At 41.9% G+C, this 24,459-nt stretch overlaps 1 protein-coding gene and 1 non-coding gene across 7 annotated transcripts in view; both read left to right on the top strand.

The window, feature by feature from the left end:
* Positions 1-24,459, top strand: part of KIF24 (kinesin family member 24) — a 73,442-nt gene that overhangs the window by 46,567 nt on the left and 2,416 nt on the right. For all 6 annotated transcript variants that reach the window (XM_019424129.2, XM_019424126.2, XM_019424128.2 and 3 more), the window contains 5 exons: positions 6,999-7,120; positions 8,007-8,112; positions 15,587-15,658; positions 18,358-18,467; positions 22,156-24,381. In XM_019424129.2, the coding sequence (XP_019279674.2) occupies positions 6,999-7,120; positions 8,007-8,112; positions 15,587-15,658; positions 18,358-18,467; positions 22,156-24,381 (2,636 nt within the window). The remainder of the gene's footprint in view (positions 1-6,998; positions 7,121-8,006; positions 8,113-15,586; positions 15,659-18,357; positions 18,468-22,155; positions 24,382-24,459) is intronic.
* On the top strand, positions 17,218-17,290 carry TRNAK-CUU (transfer RNA lysine (anticodon CUU)). Its single transcript has one exon. It is a non-coding gene; the product is annotated as a tRNA-Lys (tRNA).

The following is a 24,459-nucleotide window of genomic DNA, read 5'->3' as shown; positions in this document are numbered from 1 at the left end:
ACATGGCTGTAGTTTTGTTCTTATTTGCTATATAGTGTTCAATCATATGAATATACCACCTTTTAACCATTCTGTTAATGGACAGCTGGGGTTGTTTCTATTTGGGGGGCTCTTCTGAACATTGTAACTGTGAAATGTCCTTATACCTGTGTTCCAGTACAGTTCTAGTTGTGAGGACATGCAGATCTTCCACTTCATTAGCTTTCCAAAGCTCTGTATGCTACCACAAGTGGTGTATGAGCAATCCCATTGTTTTTCATCCTCGCCAACACTTCCTGTTGATTTTCAAATTTTTGCCAGTCTGGAATTGTTTAATTATATCTCATTGTAGTTTTATTTTCCATTTTGCTGATTGAGAAATAAATTGAATAGCTTTTCATATTTTTAATTTATCTTATGGGTTTCCTCTTTGGGGAATGCCAGTTAGGGTCTTTTCCTCATTTTGGGTTGTCTGTCTTTTTCTTACTGATGTGTATATACAGATGTGAGTCATTTGTTAGTTTTTTGTGTCATAAACGTGTCATTCTGTGGCTTGCCTTTCTAGTTTCACTGCAGTGTCTTTAAATGCTTACATGACTCTGAGGTCAATGAAATCAGAATCTTTTAAATCAGTCAGGCCTAGATGTAGATATTAGTGTTATCCTGAACTGAAATATTGGTCACATACCATAATTCACCTTTTTAAAGTGTATGCTTCAGTGTTTTTAAATATAATTTTCTTATTAAAATATAATCCACATAAAATAATCACCCTTTTAAAATATGCAGTTAAATGATTTTTAAAGTATATTCAGAAAGTTGTGTAGCCATCTCCTCTATCTAATTCCAGAACATTTTCATCACTTCAGAATGAAACCCTGTACCAGTAGCAGTTGCTCCGTATTTCCTTCGCATCCAGGCCTTGCAGCCACTAATTTCTGTCTCTTTGAATTTGCCCATTTTGGCCATAGCATATATGGAATCCTACAATATGCAACCTTTTGTCTCTAGTTTCTTTCACTTAACAGATTTTCAAAGCTCACCCATGTTGTAGCATATGAAAGTACTTTCATTCCTTCTTGTGGCTGAATAATATTCTATTATGGATACATTATTCATATATATATATATATATATATATATATATATATATATATATATATATATATATATATATTTTAGAGAGGGAAAGAGAGAGCAAGCTTGTGAGTGGGGGAGAGGGGGAGAGGGGCAATGGGAGAGAGAATCTCAAACAGTCTCCACACTTAGCTCAGACCCCAGCATAGGGCTTGATCCCACGACCCTGGGATCATGACCTGAGCTGAAATCAAGAGTCAGACATTCAATCGACTGAACCACCTAGGTGCCCCATATTATTCATATTTTATTCATCCATTCATTAGTTAATAGACACAGAGGTTGTTTTTACTTTTATAGAAGCACTGTTATGAATAATACTGCTATAAACATTCATGTATAAGTTTTTGTGTGGACGTATGTCTTCAGTTCTCTTGAGTCTATGCCTAGGAATGGAATTGCTGGGTCATACTTTTTGAGGAACTGCCAAACTGTTCTCCAAAGTGGCTGTACCATTTTACATTCCCAGCAGCAATGTATGAAGGTATATGTCATTTTAAATGCTCTCCACGTGATTCTGACATGCAGCCTGCAGCCATTATAATCATTCTTACAGTATTCTTTTAGTAGCAAGCCTGGCTAGAGTCAAAGAAAGAAGGCTAGAAGGACAGGCCAGGTACTTGACCAGACGTTCCTTTAGAACAGCTTCACAATACACCTTTCCAGGGATTTGGGTGTATGAAATGGCAGGGTGACCCACCACTGATGTCTTTTTCTTTTTTAAAAAAAAAAAATTTTTTTTTTTAATGTTTATTTATTTTTGAGACAGAGAGAGACAGAGCATGAACGGGGGAGGGTCAGAGAGAGAGGGAGACACAGAATCTGAAGCAGGCTCCAGGCTCTGAGCTGTCAGCACAGAGCCCGACGCGGGGCTCAAACCCACGGACCGTGAGATCATGACCTGAGCCGAAGTCGGCCACTTAACCGACTGAGCCACACAGGCGCCCCACTGATGTCTTTTTCTAACAGTTTCTTTTTCCTAGGACAAATAAGTAAATTTTGCTTAAGGGCTGAGACCTCATATTTGTGTGACTATTATATTCTTAAGTCCTGGGATAAAACATCTGAGGATAGCACACGAGTGTGGCTATTTTAGAGTTACTTAAGAGCCAAGGGCCCCTTTCTAGGAATTGTAAAATCAAGTGCACAACAAAAGTTTGTGGGATGTGTTGAAGGGGCTTCCCTGAGATTGTGACCATTCTTTTTTTTTTTTTTTTTTTTTTAAACTTTTATTTATTATTGAGAGACAGGGAGAGACAGAGCATGAGTGGGGGAGGGGCAGAGAGAGGGAGACCGAATCTGAAGCAGGCTCCAGGCTCTGAGCTGTCAGCACAGAGCCCAGTATGGGGCTGGAACTCACAAACCGCAAGATCATGACCCAGACCGAAGTCAGACACTTACCTGACTGAGCCACCCAGGTGCCCCTCTTTTTTTTTTTTTTTCCCAATGTTTATTTATTTTTGAGAGAGAGCAGGGGAGGGGTAAAGAGAGGGGGACAGAGGATCTGAAGCAGACTCTGCACTGACAGCAGAAAGCCTGAGCGGGGCTCGAACTCATGAACCATGAGATCACAACCTGAGCCAAAGTCAGACACTTAACCAGCTGAGCCACCCAGGTGCCCGGAAATTGTGACCATTCTTTTTTTTTTTTTTTTTTTTTTTTAATGTTTTTTTACTCTTGAAGGAGAGAGATAGAGTGTGAGTGGGGGAGGGGCAGAGAGAAAGGGAGACACAGAATCCGAAGCAGGCTCCAGGCTCTGAGCTGTCAGCACAGAGCCTGATGCGGGGCTCGAGCTCACAATCTGTGATATCATGACCTGAGTGAAGTTGGTTGCCCAACCGACTAAGCCACCCAGGTGCCCCAAGATTGTGACCATTCTTAACCTGTCCAGAGTGCCCTCCATTGTGGAGTCCTAAGAAAATTGTTTCTTATATTCCTGTTCCCTGTGGTTCTCTTTCCCCCACCTCCCCCAGCCATTCCTTCATTTGACAGGAGAGTTACTGCCCATGATGCCTTTATCCCTGAAGATTTAACCAACTGAATGGGAAAGGAAGAGATGTTTAGGAGGAGGTCCCTTTCCCTTAGCTATGGCCATAATTGTGTTAATGGGCAGTCTGGTGTCATATCACTCCCACTACCTTTGGAAGAGTTTATGGTACTGCTCTATCTTAAGATATCTAAGAAAAGCCACCTGGGTGGCTCAGTTGGTTGAGCATCCGACTCTTGATTTCGGCTCAGGTCACGATCTTATGGTTTGTGAGTTTGAGCCCTGTATTGGGCTGTGTGCTGACTACAGAGCCTGCTTGGGATTCTCTCTCTCCCTCTCTCTCTGCCCCTCCCCTGTTCTCTCCCTCTCTCTCTCTCTCTCTCTCAAAAAATTAAAAAAAAAAAAAAGCAGAAAGAAGTTTCTTGTTAGTCAGTGTTCTATATCATCACCATCGATACTCTCAGTCTACAAGAAGTCAGCTGAGATCAAGATGGAAAGTTGATATAAATTATGGATGTCCTCATGAACATTTACTGACTCGAAACAACAGCACTTGCTAACTCAGGTGTTGCACTTTCTCAGGTGTTACTGTACATGCTTGCTCAAGTATCACCCATGTGTTTGCTCAAGTGCCACCCTCACAGATCACCCTCAGGTTCACTCAGGCATGGCCACTTGCATGCCTGCACAACTAGCAGCCGTATTTTTCCCACAGGATTGTCCTTCTTCCAGGAACTCTCTCCTTCAAGTGTATTTTATTACCTGGTCTTAACGATGCAGACACCAGGTCTTCCCTGCCTTTACCGAGGACGCACTGACTCCTCACATTTCTCAGTTGTGGAATCAAGATTTCTTCTGTCAGGGAATTGATGAGTATTTTTTCAGTTGTAGAGATTTACAGATTTTTAAGTCATTTCGATAGCCACTTTATGTACTTACGGGCATCCATTCTCAAACTTCTCATAAACCTGTTTCATATTTTATCATTGCCCTAACCGCAATTGGTAACGGAGGCCCACATGGCAAAAGCTTCCCCTAGATGAGCCTCGGTTGTATGCCAGTGGTAGAGACTTACTATGCACACAGTGCCTATGCTACTGACATGCTCCTAGCCCTCCTTCGGTATATGCACAGAAACCTTAGTGATTAAAGCCTTACAACCATACAGAGGTGGGTCCTGGTGCCATGTATCCTTCAGCATGTCCTTTCCCTTTCTGAGCCTGAAACATGTGGATGATAGTAGATGATTGGGTTGGATGATAGAGGAGGAAATGAGATAACATATAGAAAATGGTTGGTGTGACACTAGTTCAATTTGCCACATCTGTTCTTATTAATAGTCTTTATTAATAATGTCCTTGAATGTTACCCAGGCAACAGAATTGAGCAGTTGTCTTTAGTTTCTTTGGTGGCAGGTCCCCATTTCACTACTCACATAACATGTTTTGTCTAAAGGACCTAGATTTAGAAATTTGCCCAATAGACTTTAGTTACAGAAGGAAGAATTCAAGAAGGAGGAAGTGGTAGAGGAAAGGGAAGCCTACTGATTTTTCAGTTGATTGCACTATTTTTGCTTGGCTCCTAGGCTTGCATTTGCCCCCAAATATTTTGTTTTTCCCTTTTCTTCTTCTTTTTTCTTTTTGGTTCACTTGTACTGGGGAGCCCATGGAGTCTCATGTTGATCTGCAAAGCTCTATTTCCCCAGGAAACTCTCATTGTTTTACATTTCTGAAAAGAAATAAAGTTTTGGAAGTTTACACAAAAATGTTTGTTCTTGGGGCACCTGGCTGGCTCAGTCAGTGGAGCATGCAACTCTTGATCTCAGGGCTGTGCATTCGAGACCCACATCAGGCTCTCTGCTACCAGCATGAAGCCCACTTCTCTGTCCCCATCTCTCTGCACCTCCCTCACTCCTGTTCTCTCTCAAAAATAAATAAACATTGGGACACATAGATGGCTCAGTCGGTTAAGTGTCTGATTCTTGGTTTCAGCTCAGGTCATGATCTTACAGTTTTGTGGGTTCAAGCCCTGTGTCGGGCTATATGTGCTGGCAGCATAGAGCCTGCTTGGGATTCTCTCTCTACCTCTCTGCCCCTCCCCTGCTTGTGCTGTCTCTGTCTTTCTCAAAAAAAAAAAAAAAAAAACTTAAAAAAATTTTTTAAATAAAAATAAATATTAAAAAAAGTTGATCTATCTGATGACCTTTATAAACTGAGTCATTTTTACTCATCAGAGCCCAGGTGCTTTATTTCACTTTCTGAAAGGCATGGTGATTGTAGCCTGTTTCTGAAGCTGAGGAAACTGAACCAGAACCAGAAATCCTTCATGCCTTCCCTAAAAGTCATTAGTCAGGAAAGGTATCCTCAACACATTAGGTTTTCTGGGATGTACTCACAGGTACCTAATGCATCATGATGGATAAGGTGGACAAGGTGCATGAAAAACCAAGTGTAAAACTTTATAACAGAACCCCAGAAGCCAACCTTTCTTGACTTCCCTGGGGGTGAACCACAAACCATCCTCTAAGCGTCTGTCTGTATCCGCTGTGCCTAGCTAGTGTGGCCTTGAGGCCTTTCATTACTCTCACGTGGCAGAGGCCACCTGGCTTCTATCCCTAGCCTGACGATATTTGACCTATGTGACCTCGGGTAAGTCACTAACTTCTCTGTTTCTTCCCTTATCAAGCATATTGTTTATACAGATGTAGAGATTTAAAGGATCTCCCCTGTCTCTTCGTGGGGCTTGTAAAAGACCAAAACCAACAGGCAAAAAACAAAAAGAGGTGTGAGAACCCTAAAACTAGAAGGAAATACACCAGAATCTTGTTAACTCTGTATTTATGTGAGGTATATATTTTCTTCTTGATAGTTTTCCTACATTTTCCAAGTTTTCCACAGTAAGCATGTCTTTCTTTTCTAATAGAGAAAAAAGAAAAGTTTGATAAAAAGAACATTACACATCATCCTTGCATTAGTCTATGTACGCACGAAGTCAGAGTGACAGGAGAGAGGCCAGGATAAAGAAGTACATTTGAACTAGGTGGTTCAGTTACAGATGTGCCTGAAGCAGCCTAGCCAGCATCCGAGCTTAGTTAGCAGTGCAGGGCAGGGGGACCTGCCACACCCAGTGTAAGGGACTACTACTGTCATTCTTATGATTTCTAATTAGCAGTAACATACTAGCTCTGCAGTTGACAGTCCAGTGTTATAAATTAACAGGTTCTTCTCTTTATAAAAAGATTCATCGGATAGACCTATTACACTTTTAGCAAGCTATTTACAAAATGAGTGCATCTAAAATATTCTAAATTTGATTCTAAAATACAATTCTAGGGGCACCTGGGTGGCTCAGTAGGGTAAGCAGCCAACTCTGGATTTCAGGTCATGACCTCGTGGTTTGTGAGTTCAAGCCCCACATCAGGCTTTGAGCTGACAGGCTGACAGTGTGGAGCCTGCTTGGGATTCTGTCTCTCTCTCTCCCTCTTTTTCTTCCCTGTGTATTAGTCATTCTGTGACACACATTTCTGTCCTTTGCTTTAGTTACTAAGATAGATGGCTACTGTGGGACCTTGCTTTGGAGACAAGTCATGCCCTGGAGATTGTAGTCAGGCTAAATCTATCAAAGATATAAAAAAGAGTTTATGAGATCAAGAAGTAAATTAGCTCTTCAGCTATTAAATGTTCTCCCCCAAGGTGAGTATTCCACATTGTTTGCATTGCTGTTGGGTACTTACTCTGTATGATTTAATGTTTAGGCAGCTTTCTGCTTGGAAGGAAAATGACTGCAGTGTACTGACAAAGGTATATGCCTGGTCTCTATTGCTCTCAGCCAACTCTTAGAAACCAGAGGGCTTTTTTATTTCTTGGGGGAATCACCCTATGGATTTTATTTTCAGGTGATTCTGAAAGGCAGCAAGGAGCGCAGCACTGGGGCCACTGGAGTTAATGCAGACTCCTCCCGCTCCCATGCTATCATCCAAATTCAGATCAAAGATTCAGCCAAGAGGACATTTGGCAGGTGAGCTGGAAATATGCAAGGAACTGCATTGTCTGCCTTTCCGTAACGTGACTTTGAAATATGTGTTATCAACAACAGGACACTCTGCCACCATGGAGTTTTTAATAAATATCAGGGATACAGAGTAGAGTTGTTAGCCCTGAAATAAATCATTGTATTAAAGTGCCATCAGTTGATTAACCATGAAGTAATGACCTATTGTTGGTCAAGCCTAAGTTATTAAAAGGGACATTGATTGCTTCTAACATGAAACACAGTATCAGTAAAGGAATAGTAGGAAATGCATCTCAGCTTACAGGCCAAAAAAAAAGGGGAGGGGGGAGAGAAAATTAATCTAGCCTTCTTGAAAGAAGCCATAAGACAATTGAGTACATTCATTGCTTCCCTGGTGCTATCTTAGCAAACTCTGCCACACTGATGGATGAGCCTATCTCACTTCTCAGTAATGAGTCTTTTTCTTTTCTTTTTTTTTTTTTTAAACTTTCTTTTCTTTTCTTTTTTTTTTTTTTTTTTTTTTTTTGGCTGGAAAGCAGCCCACAGAAGTTTCTGTTTAATTATCTAAGTGGTCACATACGTGATTTGCATTGCAGTCATTTAGCTTTATGGGAAGAATGGTGGGGTTTTTTTTGTGGGGGGAAGAATGTTTTATTAATTTTAGTCATACTTTCTCACAAATGATTAAAACCAATGGAAGTGTCTGAGTGAACAGTGCTATCAACAGCTGACAGATCAGGATCTTAAAATACTTTTGGAAAGCTGACAGTAATGTCTTTTCTTTCCTGAGGATGGGCCAGTGTTAATTTCTTCCTGCCGCCACAAAATGCTGACTGTTGTAAAAATAAACCAAAGCCCCAAAGAAGTTATCCTTGCTGTGTCTTTTCTCTAGGATCTCTTTTATTGACTTGGCTGGCAGTGAAAGAGCAGCAGACGCCAGAGACTCAGATAGACAGACAAAGATGGAAGGTGCAGAAATAAACCAGAGTCTTCTGGCTGTAAGTTGTTTGACAACTTTAATCTAAAAATCCTTCTTGAGGGGTGCCTGGGTGGCTCAGTCAGTTAAGAGTCCGACTTCAGTTCAGGGTATGATCTCATGGTCCATGAGTTCGAACCCCGTGTCAGGCTCTGTGCTGACAGCTCATAGCCTGGAGCCTGCTTCAGATTTTGTGTCTCCCACTCTCTTTGCCCCTGCCCTTGCCCCTCCCTCCCTCTCTTTCCCTTCCTCCCTCCCTCCCTCTCTCCCTCCCTCCCTCTCTCTCTCTCTGTCTCTCAAAAATAAATAAATAAACAAACAATTAAAAACTTAAAAATTTTTAAAAATCCTTCCTGAGAGATTTTGCCCCTCTTTACATGCAGCCAGAGTGGGTGAGGGTGGCTGGGTGGTATCAGTAGAGCAAGGGCATGCTCTTAGAGTCTGGCAGTGGAATTCCAAGGTTGGAATTGGGCAGAGGCTGCCCAATCAGATTCTCAGCAAAGGAACACACAAGTATTTCTGCAGCTGCTAAATGGTTAACTTAGGTAAGCTTTCTCCCTCTCATCAAATTTTTAGATTGTATTAAGTTTTCAAACATACGAAAGTAGAATAAATCATTTAATGACCTCCCAAATACTTGCACCCAGCTTCAACATGTAAAAAATCTAACCCTTCCCTTGGATTATTGTAAAGCAAATCCTGTCATCCTGTCACGTCTTCCACAAATATTTCATTATGTCAAGGAGATGAGGGCTCATACTCTTTTAAATATACCTGCAATGCCATTATCACACCTAAAGAAATAATTATGTTATATAATCTATTATCTAGTAAATGTTATCCTTCCTCCAGTTGTCCCATAAATGGCTTTTCACAGTTGGTTTGTTCAAATCAAGATGCAAACAGGACCCTTGGATCATTTCTGATAGTCTCTTTTATTCCATATCAGTTCTTCCATTCTCTCTCTCTCTCTTTAATATCAATGTATTTGTTCAAGAAAACAGGGTCACTTGTCCTATAAGATTTCCTGCATTCTGGATTAGGTTGACTGCATCCCCATGTTGATGTTTAACATGGCACTCTGTTCTCTCTATTTTTTGTAAAGTGGTTAAGGTCTGTATTTGTGCTGTACAGTACAGTAGCCACTACGCCACATGTGGCTATTGAGCACTTCAAACATAGCCAGTCTGAACTGAGATATGCTCTAAGTATAAGATACACCCTGGATCTTGAAGCAGGCTTAATGTCTCATTAATATTTTTCATATTGATTACACAATGAAATAACATTTTGGATGTATTGGATTACATAACATGTAATTAAGATTAATTTGGAGTGCCTGAATGGCTCAATCGGCCAAGCATTGGACTCTTGGTTTTGGTTCAGGTCATGATCTTGCAGTTCGTGGGATTGAGCCCCGTGTCAAGCTCTGCGCTGGCAGCGTGGAGCCTGCTTGGGGTTCTCTCTGCCCCTCTCCTGCTCATGAGCGCATGCGTGCGCGCTCTCTCTCTCTCTCTCTCTCTCTCAAATAAATAAATAAACTTAAAAAAAGATTAATTTCATTTTTTTAAATGTGAAATTTTAAATTACACGTATGATTTGCACTTGTGGCTAACATTTCTATTGGGAAAGCACTGTTCTAGAAGCTTGATGAGATTGAGGTTCTGTTTTTTGACAAGAATTCATGGGTAGTTTTTAGATTTCCTATAGGAACATGTCAGGAGGTACAGAATGTCTGCTTTTCTCTCTTTGTGATTTTTTAAGAATTGAGAAAAATTCAAGTGTCAGCTTAATTCCTCCATTATAGTTTCCTATCAGACTTTTTCATTGAGTGGTTTTAGCAGCCTTTGATGAGCATCGCCTATATCTGCTGTTTTACTAGAGATTCCAAAATGATGATATTCTAATACTCCTTCTTTATTAGCTGGAAAGAACTTTCCCTCAACTGTCTGATTCTGAAATATAGTTCATACAGTAGAGACCAGATAAATTCTTGCTTCTTTGCCTTCACTCACCATTTTGCAGAATGACTGGTGTCCTAGTAACCTAAACATGACCAATGAGTTTGTTATTTACTTTTTTTTTGTATTATTATAAACTCATTATAATCATTATTCTTTTTTTGCTATTTAAATTGTACATATTTGGCCAGTGGGAGCTTTTTCAAGTATGTTCCTTTGTTTTTTAGACCAGCCCTCTTAGTCTCAAATAGCTTCCTGGCTTTCTGGTATGACAAGATAATCTAGGCTCATCTTGTACGTTTCCTTTTCCAGACCTTGAATCAGCCAGTTCTTCAACAAGCCTTGGTTTTAGAAGGAAATGGCATTTAGAGACCATTAAGGGGCCCTAGGGGTGCTTATACCATAAGTGGGTTAGTAGACAGAGCTAGGAAATAGATTTTTTTTTGAAAGGGTAAGGTAGATCAGGGATTCATACTAATAAATTAATTCAAAATTAAGATTACAAGGGTTTTGGTTAACTTTTTTGAATTTATATTTCCCTTCTCTCCTATGCTAGAATTCTTAGTTCCTAACATTAATTTATTAGCTCTACTTCAGTATGTATACATTTCAAAATAATCCTAACACTACTCATAATGTGATTACTGAATTCAAATTAATATTTCTTTGCAGTTTCTTTTTCACTCTTAAGTTGTATCTGGCTAGGGATGTGTAGTCCTAATACTGTGTTGCGAAGTCACTTGATAAACACACATACACACACACACACACACACACACACACACACACACACACACACATACATTCAGTACATTGAATATATATGTATTCAACGCTGTTCTCAGAAGCAAAAGGGTAGCATACTGTAAACACTTTGCTTTTTTCCCTGACCAGTATCCTGGAGCTCCCTACACGGTTCTATATAAAGATCTTCCTTATTCCTTTTTGCAGCTCTACAGTGCTGCCTGTGTTCCTCCATATTATTTAAGTCCTTTTGACCAGAACTGAAGTCTCTAGCTAGGTACTTTATTTCTAGGCCTCATGAAGGATAAATTGCAAGGCTAGAAAGGTGAGAGAGCATCTATTTTTACCTTTTTAATTTTTGAATAATTTTAAGTTTACAAAAAGATGCAAAAATAAATGCCCAGCATTCCTTCACCCAGCATCCATAATATTAACATCCTACGTAACCATAATAAAATGCTCTAAATCAGGAAATTAACATTGGTTATAATACTGTTAACTAAAAAAAGAAAAATTTTAAAGGAGTGCCTAGATGGCTTAGTCAGTTGAATGTCCAACTGTTGATTTCAGTCATCCCAGGGTCATGGGATCGAGTCCTGTGTCAGACTCTGTGCTGAGCATGGTGCCTGTTTGAAATTCTCTCTCTCACTCTCTCTCCCCCACCCCCCCGCCTGCCTCTTTCTCTCTCTCAAATAAAAGTTTTAAATATTTAAAAAAGTAATAATAATACTATTAACTAATCTACAGACCTTGTTTTAATTTCACCAGTAGTCCCACTGATGTCCTTTTTTGGGTCCAGGACCTTATACTGCATTTAGTTGTTCTGTCTTCATAGTCTCCTCAGTTTTTGTTGTCTGTGACTTTAACACCTTTGAAGAGTGCTGGCCTTTTATTTTGCAGATTGTCTGTGGATTTGGGTTTATCTGATGTTTTCTCAGATTCGATCAAGGTAAAGAATTTTTAGCAAGAACACCACATAAGTTGTGTCCTTCTTGGTGGATCATATCAGGTGGTGCATGAAATCAGTATGTCTTACTACTGATGATGTTCACTTTGATCACTTAAGGTGGTTTGTGCTAGGTTTCTTCACCGTAATGTTACCATTTTTCCTTTTGTAATTAATATCTTATGGGGAGATACTTTGAAACTATGCAGATATCCTATTTACATCACACTTTTGCTGCCTGATTTTGGCATCCATTGATGATTCTTAATCTGCAACAATTATTGTGGTGTTTACCTGGTGGGATTTACTGTTCCTATCACTCTTTTTACATTAATTAGTTGGAATTCTGCTGTAAGAGCTATCCTTCTTCTCCAATTTATTTATTAGATTATAACAGTAAATGGATATTTCTTTTATTTGCTAGATTATAATACATTTCTATCATTATTTTATTGCTCAGATTGTCCCAGATTTGGCCATTGTGAGCTCTTTCAAGTTGGCTCCTGTATCATTTTGATATATATGCCCTCATCATTTTTTGTTGTTGTTTATGTATTTTGAGAGAGGGAGAGAGAGCACAAGCAGGGGAGGGGGCAGAGAGAGAGAGGGACAGAGGATCTGAAGTAGGCTCTGGGCTGACAGCAGAGAACCTGACACGGGGCTCGAGCTCACAAACCGTGAGATCATGACCGGAGGCGAAGTCTCAGGCTCTGACTGAGCCACCCAGGCTCCTCATCCCCCATCATTTTTGAGCATATCCTTGCCTTTTGGCCTTATAAGATGTCACACACTCATCTTTATGCTTTCCCTGCCCTAGCCCTGTAATCAACCATTTCTCAAAGGAGCCCCAGAACCAATAGCATTTACAGGTTAAGTTTCTAAGACTCAGATGGATTAAGTGAACTGGCCAGGGGTCCATATTCTCTAGCTACAAATCTGTGATTCTCATATGTAAAATTATGGTCCAGGAATCAAGTATAAAATCTGGGAAGAAGTCCATGTGAAGTCATACAACCTCTTGAGACTGGACTATGTCTATCTCACAAGGGCAGGAGCATGCAAAGGAGCCTAGAAACAAGCCTTCAAAAACAGCATCATAATCTTGTGCTTTGTGGGGCACCAGGGGGGCTCAGTTAGTTGAGCATCTGACTCTTATTTTCAACTCAGGTCATGATCCTAGGGTCATGGGATCAAGCCCCACATCAGGCTTTGCACTGGGCATGGAGCCTACTTGAGGCTTTCTCTCTCTACCTCTGTCCCTCTCTCTTGCTTGTGCTCTCTTTCTCTACAAAAATAAAATTTAAAAAAATAAATAAAAATTTTAAAAATATTTATCAAAAAAATCTTGGGGTGCCTGGGAGACTCAAGTCGGGTAAGCATCCGTCTTGGGTTCAGGTCATGATCTCGCGGTCTGTGGGTTCAAGCCCCGTGTCGGGCTGTGTTGACAGCTTGGAGCCTGGAGCCTGCTTCAGATTCTGTGTCTCCCTCTCTCTGCCCTTCCCCTTTTTGCACTCTCTCTCTCTCAAAAATAAATAAACATTTTTTAAAAATTTTTAAAAACCGTGTGCTTTGTAAGGTACACAAAGGTACACCTTATTTTCTTCTTGGGTATTCCCCTTAGTTCTCCCTTAATAAGTTTAATAAAGTATACTTCCCATTCTGATTCAACAGGGCTAAAGGGACTCAAGGACTCATAGGGATTGGTGGCCACACTTGGATTTGAGTATGTAAGGGGCAGGTGTAACTCAGGGGCAGGATTTGGCTACCTGTTTGTCCCTTTTGGAGAACTGTCCTAGTGCTCAAGTTTGGGGTATTTGTAATAAAAGAGGAAATTCCCTTATATAGGTTTCTCTATCTGAAAATAGAATTTTCCCATGAAACCATTTGTAAGCCAAAATGGCATAAGGCAAAGAAGTGATTACCATTAATTTATATGGGAAAAGTGTGTGCATTCCCAAAATGCCAAAAATAGCCTGTCTTCGGCTTTTCTGATACCTTAAGATACATCTTGCTAATGGGTGTACAAACTAAATCAAAATAAAGCACAGATCGAGGAGCCTAGCTGGCTTAGTCAGTGGAACATGTGACTCTTGATCTTGGGGTTGTGAATTCAAGGCCCACATTGGGCTTAGAGTTTACTTAAAAAAAAGAAAAAACTATTAAAAGATAAGGGGCACCTGGGTGCCTCAATTGGTTAAGCATCCAACTCTTGATTTCAGATCAGGTTATGATCTCACAGCTTTTGCATTCCAGCCCTGTGTTGGTCTCTACGCTGACTGCACAGAGCCTGCGTGCAGGATTCTCTCTCCCCCCATCTCTGCCCCTCCCCCGCCTGCTCGCTCTCTCTCAATACTAAGTTAGTTAATTAAATTAAATAAAACACAGATGGAAATACAGTTCTGCTGAGATGTTGAATGTACTTCCCTGGGAAGCAGTTGGACGGTACCACTCTTGCCGCTCAGGGTACACGCACTGCACCTGTAAAGGCTTGTTGCAGAATAAACGCTGAATACTATTTTTACTTTTCACCTTACTCTTTAATGTTTATTTTTGAGAGAGCGAGAGAGAGAAAGCGTGTGTGAGCACGGGTGGGGGAGGAACAGAGAGACAGGGAGACAGAATCTGAAGCAGCTCCAGGCTCCAAACTGTCAGCACAAGAGCCCGACACAGGGCTTGAACTCAAACTGTGAGATCATGACCTGAACTGAAGTCAGACGCTCAACTGACTGAACCATCCAGGGGCCCTTACTTTTCACCTTTTAAAATAAAAGTGAAAATCCTCTTTAAATTTCTTTTAGTTAGCACAGACAGGTACTAATGTAGGCCTTTTATAAAAGTGAAATGGCATAACCTGAACTTTCAAAAAGTGGAGGATACTTGTTCCCTCTTATATACTGCAGCTTTTTGGATAGAGAGGAGTTAGCTGTGGACCTCAATATTTGCCACTAAGAACAGCCATAGCAAACTCTCAAGGCTAATTACCTGTTCTTGGTGAACTCCAGCATGGGTACTTCCAAGGATTCCTTCCATCCTCTTTCCTCCCTTCCTTTACATTTACTTTATTTTAACCTAGGTACATGACTCAGAAATAGGAGATCTCTTCTCCCTCCTCCTGTTCCCCTCACCCCTGCTGTTCTGTTCTTTCTGATGAGTATGTTACCCCTGGAGGTCTACATATGTGGATCTCTGAGCGCTAATGATGTTCAAATGTGCACTTTTTTGAGGGGCTTATGTCTAGGAGCAAGTGATACGTCCTTGCCTTTGGGACACAGTCCCTGCCTTTTTAAAATAAGAAGGTAAAAAATAAAATGAGAAGGTAGACTTAGGTGATTTCCCAGTTCCTTTCCAGCTCTGACTCTAGAATTTCTTCTATCCCACTCAGAAAACTTTTATCTGAGTCTACACTTGAATCTACACCTATAGGTATGCATGTGGGAGCAGGGAGGTTGAGGGAGTCAAGTAGATATTCTCTCTACTTCAGCACATCCATAGCTGATAATAGTATAAGAGGAGATGAGAAAAAGGGAGGTGGCAAGCCAGAACTGCCACCAGATAAGCTTGGACTCTGGGCCTTGTGGGAAGTTACCTGGTTTGTCTGTTCCCTGCTATCAGGGCTAATTCTAGGATCACAGCCTTTATATTGGGTGGCCCTTAACTAGACACAGATAGCACAGGATGTTGTTTCCCAGTCTAGCTTGATTCTTCTTGTTGGACAAGAAACTACCAGGGCATTTGACTTCCTTTTGGAGGATTGCCTGAGTGTGGCTTATTTAAGAAAAGTCTGATCTGTTAACTTTCTCTTTGCATGTGATATATGATGTGTTTGTTGTTATTCTACTCTGCAGCTGAAGGAATGTATCCGAGCATTGGATCAGGAACACAGCCACACTCCCTTCAGGCAAAGCAAATTAACTCAGGTAAAGTTAAATGTGAGCTTTGAGTTTGTTCTCACTTGTTCTTTCATTCATTTGTTCATTCAGCAAAGCATCCACTGCCAGCAATGCATGATGCCAAGCTTGGGGGTCCAGGGAAGGAAAGAGTCACATTCTTTCCAGGAGCTCATTCTAGGTAGAGAGGGGCATCCTCGGGCAGAGATGCCTGTGGTGGGAGGCAGCTGGGCATTTTCGGGGCAGTGGTGCTCTTCTGGTCATCACTCAACAGCTTTTTGCCAATTTCTAATATAAAGAAATATTTTTTATTTAGTGGAGTCTCTGAGCCTTTGAAGGGAGGTTGGTGTAGTTGTACTAAGTACTTTCTTAGCTGTAAGACTTAGACTAGTGTTTCAAGATAAAAAATAACAGCTGGAGTTAAAAAGAATGAGATAGATGTATTTTTGAAGAGTTTATTTTGGGGCGCCTGGGTGGCTCAGTCACTTGAATGTCTGACTCTTGATTTCGGTTCAGGTCATGATCCCAGGGTTGTGGGATCAAGCCCCGCATCGGGCATTGTACTGAGTGTGGAGCCTGCTTAAGATTGTATCTCTCCTTCTCCTCCTCTCCCCTGTTCACATGTGTGCATGTGCTGTCTCTCTTAAAAAAAAAAAAAAAAGTAAAAAAAAAATTATTTTTAAGTAATGTCTATATCCAACAGGGCTTGAACTTAAAACCCTGAAATCAAGAGTCACATGCTCTACCAACTGAGCCAGCCAGGTGCCCCGGATGAGCTAGATTTTTGACAGGTTCTGATAGGAAAGATGACCAAGATCTATAGTATAAAAATATGTTATGAGACAAAAACTACACAAAAAAATTCTGCATGTATTAACTGATTATTCTGAGTGTTAAAACTATAGGTAATTTTTTCCTCCATTTTTCTGTCATGAAACTGTGCTTTATTAACAGAAAATGCTAGTAAGTCAGCATTGTAATAGCTATAGAAAAGTGGCCCGTGGAGGGGTCTACCTACATATAAACTGCTGTGAAGGCAGTTATGGGTGCTTCTGATTCCCTTCTGCACCAAGTCCTGTGCCCAGTGGAGAACTGACTAGGGTAGAAGGCAGTTTATGAGATCTTTGTATTTTGGGAGAGGTTTTCAGTCTGTGCAGCTATCCTAATGGCTCCACAGGGCCTGTGGCAGAACCTATAACATAACTCCTTAGTAGTCGGAACTGGTTAGATGATGTCTTCTCAAACATTTCAGCCAGAAACTTAGAAAACCTTTCTTATGGGTGATTCTGACATTAGTTCTGTTATTTTTTTTTTTTAATGTTTACTTTTGAGAGAGAAAGAGACCATGTGAGCAGGGGAGGGGCAGAGAGAGAGGAGGACACAGAATCTGAAGCAGGATCCAGGCTCTGAGCTGTCAGCACAGAACCCAACATGGGGCTCGAACTCACGTCCTGTGAGATCATAACCTGAGCTGAAACCAGATGCTTAACTCACTGAGCCACCCAGGTGCCCCTTGGCTCGGTTATTTTTTAAAACAAGTTCACCATCCCCAGAAAATGTGTTCCTACTTAATTAAATAATTCAGGGGTACCTGGCTGGCTCAGCTGGTAGAGCATGTGACTCTTGATCTCAGGGTTGTGGGTTCAAGCCCCATGTTGGGTATAGAGGTTATTTACAAACAAAATCTTTAAATAATAATAGTGATTCAGACCATATATACAAGTACAAAGAAGATGGTAGGAGGTACCAGAAAATCCCACCTCCCAGTGATAATCACTGCTATGTTTTGGTGGACATCCTTCCAGACATTTCTCTGTCCATATATCTACATGTAGATCTACTTACATAGTTATGGAGTAATATGCCTTTTCACTCAGATTAAGTTTTAGATCTTCCTGTGTACCTAAGTACAGCTATACATAATTTTTTAATCATTTATTTTTGAGAGAGAGAGTGCAAGCACGAGCAGGGAAGGGGCAGAGAGGCAGGGGGGTGGGAAGAGAGAATTCCAAGCAGGCTCAGTACTGACAGCACAGAGTCCGGCATGAGGCTTGATCTCATGAACTGTGAGATCATGACCTGAGCCAAAATCAAGAGTTAGAAGCTTAAGCAACTGAGCCACCCAAGTGCCCCACATAATTATTTTTAATGGTTGCATTATATTCAGCTAACGATTTGTTCACTACTTATAAATGCCTAGATTTCCCAATTTTTATTATTATGTTGTAATGCATATCATATATATATATATATATATATATATATATATGTATATATATATATATATATATATATATATTTTTTTTTTTTTTTTTTTAATTGAGCAGTTCTCTTTAGGATAACATTCTGGAAGTGTGCACTTTTTTTATGTTTTCATGCATATTGCCAAACTGCCTTCCCAAAAGGAAGTACCACTTCGTGGTACATGCTACATGAGTAGTGTAGCAATGTAGAAAAGTACCCATTTCCCTGGACCCTCACTAGGGCAGGCATCATGAGTCTTAATCTTATGGGTGAAAAATATTAGTATTTTTAATGGCTTGTTTGTATTTCTTTGGTGGTGAAGTGAGTACCTTTTTTTTTTTTTTAACATGGTCATTTGTATTTCTTCTTTGTAAACTGCCTTTTTGTAGGGGATGGGAAGCTATGGCCCAGTGTCCTGCCCACAATAAGTAGTCAATATGCCCCTTGTTAGTTGACTTCGTTGACCTGACTTCTGTTTTGGACAGGTCCTGAAGGATTCTTTCATCGGTGATGCCAAAACATGCATGATTGCCAACATCTCGCCAAGCCACGTGGCCACTGAACACACTCTGAATACCTTGCGTTATGCTGACCGGTGAGTTGCTCTCAGGTAGCAGGTCGTGTGTACAGGTCTCATACACACATAGGGGTCTGATCTTGAGCTCCAGAAGCCTGTTCTTGAGGCAGTGATCCTAGTACCAAAGGGGAATGTGCAGTTGGTCATTTGAAGAATGGGACCTGGTAGGCCTTGCCATTTTACAAGTGTAAATGTGACAAGAGGAAGAGGACACGTTCCCCGGTTCAGGAGACAACTCCATTGGTGATTTTTAAATGGCTATTGGGAAATGAAATTTCTTTGGAGTTGAAGGCTCAAGGTTTTCTTCCTGCTAGCCTCAGCCCTAATCGTAAGGGATAGAATACATGTTACTTGTCAAAGCAGAGACACTTAGAACTTTGTAGGTCCAGAAGAGAGCAACCCAGATATAACATGTTACAGAAGGATAAATTGAGCCCAGAGAAGGGCAGGAATTTTAAAAGGGCTCATTGGGAATTGGTGGTAAAGCCAGCACCTTTGACTATATATTTGGGGTGACTTTGGTATCTGCCAGGGTCCCTCCAACCCCACCCCATGTCTTACTCTGTGGTCACATATGTTTCCTACCATGGATGAAGACGCTACCATTTCCATTCTTTCCTCTGGCTGCTTTGCTGCTTGGTCCTGTCTTACATCTTTTTCTGTGGTCTCCCAGAAGCTGTCTCCTCTCCAAGGTTAACAAACTATTTGAGGGAAAGCTTTTCTTTTTTCTTTACTTTTTTTTTTTTTTTTCTACTGTTGAGGAATCTTTAGTATCCATGGCATTTTATGAAATTCATTGGGAAGGAAAAGTGAGGTATTATTTAAGTTCAATGAAAACAGGAAACCTTATCTTTTTCTCTACCATATCTATTGCTCAGACAGTGCTTTACCTGGTAGACGCACAATAAATATTTGTGAATGAAAGGAGGAACTCTTCCTGGGTGTCAGGGTGAGGCACTCTGTGTACCGTCTCATTTAGATAGGAGAGATACTTTACACAGTGGTTACAAGAGCTCTGGAGTCCAGACTATCTGGGCCAATATCCTACTTCTGCCTCAAAATAGCTGAGTGGTCTTGGGCATAAGTTTTGGGTCCAGTTTCCTTATCTGACAGGGGATATTAGCATCTACGTCATACAACAGTTACATGGAATCAGTGAGGATAATATGTGTGAAGGGCTTACAAACATGCTGGGCACACAGTGACTACTCAATATGTTAATTTAATTTATGTGTTAATTTAACCAATGGTAATACTAATAGGTCCCCAAAATAGGTTTCTTTTATTGCATGATTTCCTAATGCCTGCTCACTAGCACTGCTAGAGGAAAGGCTACTTCATGAACTGAGATCAGATAGAAGATACGAGATGATCCAAACTTGTTTCCAAAAACCCAGTATGGCTGGAAATTCTTTACCCCCATGTATCCATTACCCAGCTTCAACAGTTATTAACAGTAAGCTGAACTTGCTTCATAACCCCACTCACTCTCCAAATCACAGACATTGTTATCAATTGCTTAGACTAATAACTTCATCATTAGAAGCAGAGAACAAGACCATCTCCTCATTTAGTGACTCAGTAAAGGAAGATGAAAATAACCCTTTCTCATAGGGGATGTATTAAGTATAATTGCAAAATTATTTGAAATAATTTTGGCTTTAAAGAGAATGGAAAAAGTATAATAGAATTCTCTTCATTTGAAGCAGTCTAATACATTACTGAAAATAAATGAAGGGCACTTGGATGGCTCAGTTGGTTAAGCATCCAACTCAGATTTGAGCTCAGGTCATGATCTCACAGTTCATAAAACAGAGCCCTGAGTCAGGCTACGTGCTGAGAGCAAGGAGGGGGCTTGGGATTCTCTCTCTACCTCTGCCCCTCACTCACTCAATGTGCTCGCTCGCTCTCTCAAAATAAAAAAATAAATGAAAGCCATTTATTTTAGGTGCTTAAATGAGGCCTAGAAGAATGTTGCTAAGTAGTCCAGAAATAAAGTTCCCTAGTTCTAATAGATGTATCAGAAGAGCTCACTGATAGTTGTGATTTTGGTGACATGAAAAGTACACTGGAAGCAGTTAGCATCAATGACCAAATTACCTGTAGGATTCCTTCTGGCACTCAGCTGTCTATAGTTATTTACTGTGACTCCTAGTGAGAAATTTTGGTGTTTCTCTCTTAATTAAACTAAAATATTTAAGATTTTTATAATAGGAAGTAATATGGAACCATCTAGACTTACCGTGGCACCTCTCAGCCCGTTGCTTGTATGTCCTACTGCAACACCTAAACAAAGGCCCGTGGATACAATTCGTGTGTCTTTAGCCACATACTACATCTCTTTGCTTAGCTATGTTGCCTGTCTTCCTTGGCTCTCAGACTTAAAGGTAAGATTTAAATGAAGTCTCAGTGTCAGACTTACGATCTTGGTTTTCAGAAATGACCGGGTGTCATTTGGCTACCAGTAATGATTGGATTAAAACCAAAACAATGGAGGGGCACCTGGGTGGCTTAGTCAGTTAAATCATCTGACTTTTGGTTTCAGCGTGGGTCATGATCTCACAGTTCATGGGTTCAAGCCCTGCATCAGGCTCTGTGCTGGCAGTGCGGAGTCCTCTGTCTCTGCCCCTCCCCCACTCATGTTCTCGGCCTCTCTCAAAATAAATGGATAAACTTAAAATAATGGAAGAGACATTTTATGGGAGCCCCCAAGTAGAAGTAGTACTCCCTTCTAGAGGATTTTTAAATATATCTTTTTAATTAAGTAGGCTCCATGCCCAATGTGGGGCTTGAACTCATGACCCTGATATCAAGAGTCGCATGCTCCACCGAATGAGCCAGCTGGACACCCCACCTCCTAAGGGATTTTAATGAAGAATCTACAAACTACTGGACAGTCACATTTTTACTTGATGTCACCTTGTAATTATAAATTCCTACAGTGTTTTTAAATATCACAGAGTAAGAGACTGAACTTGACAACTAAATCCTAGCAGAGACCTAATTCTGGCTTTTCCATCTTCTCTAAAATTCCCATGTGGAATAGAGCACGGTTCTCTATTTCTCTACCTAGGAGGCAACTTTGCCTCCCACAGGACATTTAGCAATGTCTACAGACATTTTTGATTGTCATGACTTAGAAGTGCTTCTGACATTTAATAGGTGGAAGCCAAGGATGCTGCTAAACATCCCATAGGGCACAACACAGGACAGTTCCCCACAACAAAGAATTATCTGGTTTTCCAAATACCACTATGCTAAGGTTGAGAAACCCTAGGAATAGACAGGTCACTTTTCCTTTAGTGGAATTAGCACAGCCTGCTTATTTCCAGAAGGTTTTGCTTCCTGAGTTCTAGCAAGTTTGAGGGAATTCATTTTCTTAGAGAAGCCTGAAAGGAGATGGGCTGCAGGAAAAGTGGGCAGGTGAGTGGTAGACACCAGGCTCCTGAGTTGGTCCACCTTCAAGAAGTACAGCATGGGCCCTACATGGATGTAGTGCAGTTCCAAGACCAGCTCCTCTGGCCTATCCCATGGGACTGAGGTGATTTCCAAAACTTCTGATCATAGAATGCTAGGTATATGCTTATATCCTCAGAGAATACACTCGTCTTTTTTGTAATACTTTTTGTTTGGTTTTTAAAAAATATAGAAAAGGAATTAAGGAGCATACAGGAATACACATTTAACATAAAATGGTAATTTACAGGGTCAAAGAACTAAAGAAAGGCATTAAATGTTGTGCTTCAGCTACCAGTCGAAATCGGACCTCTGGAAACTCTTCTCCAAAACGAATCCAGAGCTCCCCTGTGGCCCTGCCAGGGGATAAGTGTTCTCCCAAAAAAGTCAAGCTGGGACTTCAGTCATTCACAGCAGCTCCTGGCTCCATGAGAGGGAAGGCTCATCCTCTGGCAAACCGCCCACCCAATATCCCTTTTGCTCCTGTACCTAAAGTTCCCAGTAAAAGGGGTGGATCCAGAGGGAGTCTTCACCAAGAGTGGGTCATTCAGACTAGCCCTGTGAAGGGAGCCACACGGTCTGGACATTCAGTCAAAAAAAGAGAAGAGTCTGCCTCATTGTGCTCTGAGAAAATTCAAATGAGCCACAAAGCTGCCCGCAGGTGGGGAAGCAGGACCCCCGGCCCAGGAGAAGACCCGGTGCATGGCAAACTGCCCTCCAAGTGCAAGAAAGTGCAGACTGTGCAGCCAGTGCAGAAGCAGCTTGTGTCACGAGTTGAGCTCTCCGCTGGCAACCTCCACCACTTAGCAGAATACAGTCAGGGCAGCAAGGGGAGCACACCTGCCAGGTCTGCCTCTGAAGCTCGGACAGACATCCCTCCACACCAGAAGGAGAGGGAGGAACATTTGCGCTTTTATCACCAGCAGTTCCAGCAGCCACCTCTCCTCCAGCAGAAGTTAAAGTACCAACCACTGGAAAGGTTTTTATGCCAGTACAGGCCCCTAGAGGGGCAGCTCCAGAAGGAGACCCCTCCGCCCTTCTGCTCTTACTCTGAGAGCCAGGATGGAGCCCAAACTGAGGACCTTGATGACAGCGATTTCAGTGAAGATTCTTTTTCACATGTCTCCAGTCAGAGAACCACAAAGCAGAGAAACACCCTAGAGAATAGCGAAGGTTCATTCTTCCTTCATCAGAGGGAACAAGGACCTGAGGAGCAGGTGGCTGAAAGGCAGCGAAGTCTGCTTTTTAACCCCAGGACAGATGGTGATGAGAAGTGTCTAACTGGAAGCTGGATGTACTCCAGGGACCCCACAAGCCACAGAAGAGCAGCACTTAATCGTGGCCACAGCCCAAGTAAGTTGCCTTTGGACTGGAGCAGAGAGGAGGACTCTGCCTCCTCAGCACCTTCTCCCAGAGACAACCTGGCAGAGAAGCCTTACTGCTCACAGGTAGAGTTTGTATATGGCCAGAAAAGAGGTGGCAGCCCAGCCTTTGATCTCAGACAGAATGCCTTCAGAAGTGAGGTTCCTGGGCAGGCCGAGGGTACTTCACCATCCCTGGAGGCAGATGGTTTCATTTTCTCACTATCCCACATTGCAGTTGCAAGATCTCCAGACCAAAGAGACACAGTCAGTACACCTCTGAAAGAAGTCAGACAAGACAGCCCAACAGCAAAGAACAGTTACGCATACCAAGACGACGACTCTAAAGGGGAATCAGGCACATGCTCTGAATATGCTTCTGGAGTGATGGCTCCCCTCACTGTGTCCCTCCTGGAAAACACAGACAATGAGGGCTCTCTTTCCTTGGAGCAGCTGGCCCAGGATGGGCCTGTGCATAGTCTAGCGGCAGTGGACACAGGGGGACCAGCTGTGGACCACACAGTGTCATCTGATGATCAAAAGGCACTTCTGCCAATCTCTTCGGCAACTGGGCACCTGTGGCTCTCATCATCTCCCCCTGACAATAAGCCTAGTGGTGGTCTTCCAGCTCTGTCCCCATCACCCATCCGTCAGCAGCCCCCAGACAAGCTACCCACAAGTGAGGCCGACCTAGGAGGGGTCTGCGAGAGCACAGAGACTGCTCTCTTCTCCCAGGAACATGTGGGTAGCCAGCAGTATGATGCTGATGCTAAGGACACAGAGCTGAACAGCTCCCAAGGTTTCCCAGGAAAGCCCTTCCCCACCATACATACTGGAGGACCCCACCCTGGGCCTATATTCACCCCACAAACAGAAAGTAGTGATATGGCTGACCAGCCCTGGGCCCAGGAAAGAAAACATCCAACAGGTCTTGGTTGGCAGGAGCTGACTTTGTCCACAGACCCCATCAAGTTGTCCTGCTCCAACACAGACGTCGTATGGCTCAAATACAGGCTGATCCCAAGATGCTTGGCAAGGCCAGGCTCTCCCCTGATCGCCAGCTGCTCTCCAGAGACGGCAGGAAAAGTCCATCAGCTCACCCTGGGGCATGCACAGTAAGTTGGACACTCCCCAAGACTCGAGCCCCTCCGGCACCCCTACTTCCACCCCAGGTTAACGTTTTGTCTGTCCTG

The sequence above is a fragment of the Panthera pardus genome, unplaced genomic scaffold (genome assembly GCF_024362965.1).
Source record: "Panthera pardus isolate Hobbes unplaced genomic scaffold, ASM2436296v1 HiC_scaffold_20, whole genome shotgun sequence".
Lineage (NCBI taxonomy): Eukaryota > Metazoa > Chordata > Mammalia > Carnivora > Felidae > Panthera > Panthera pardus.
Note: the sequence above shows the minus strand (reverse complement) of the source record. Positions and strands in the feature narration are given on the sequence as shown.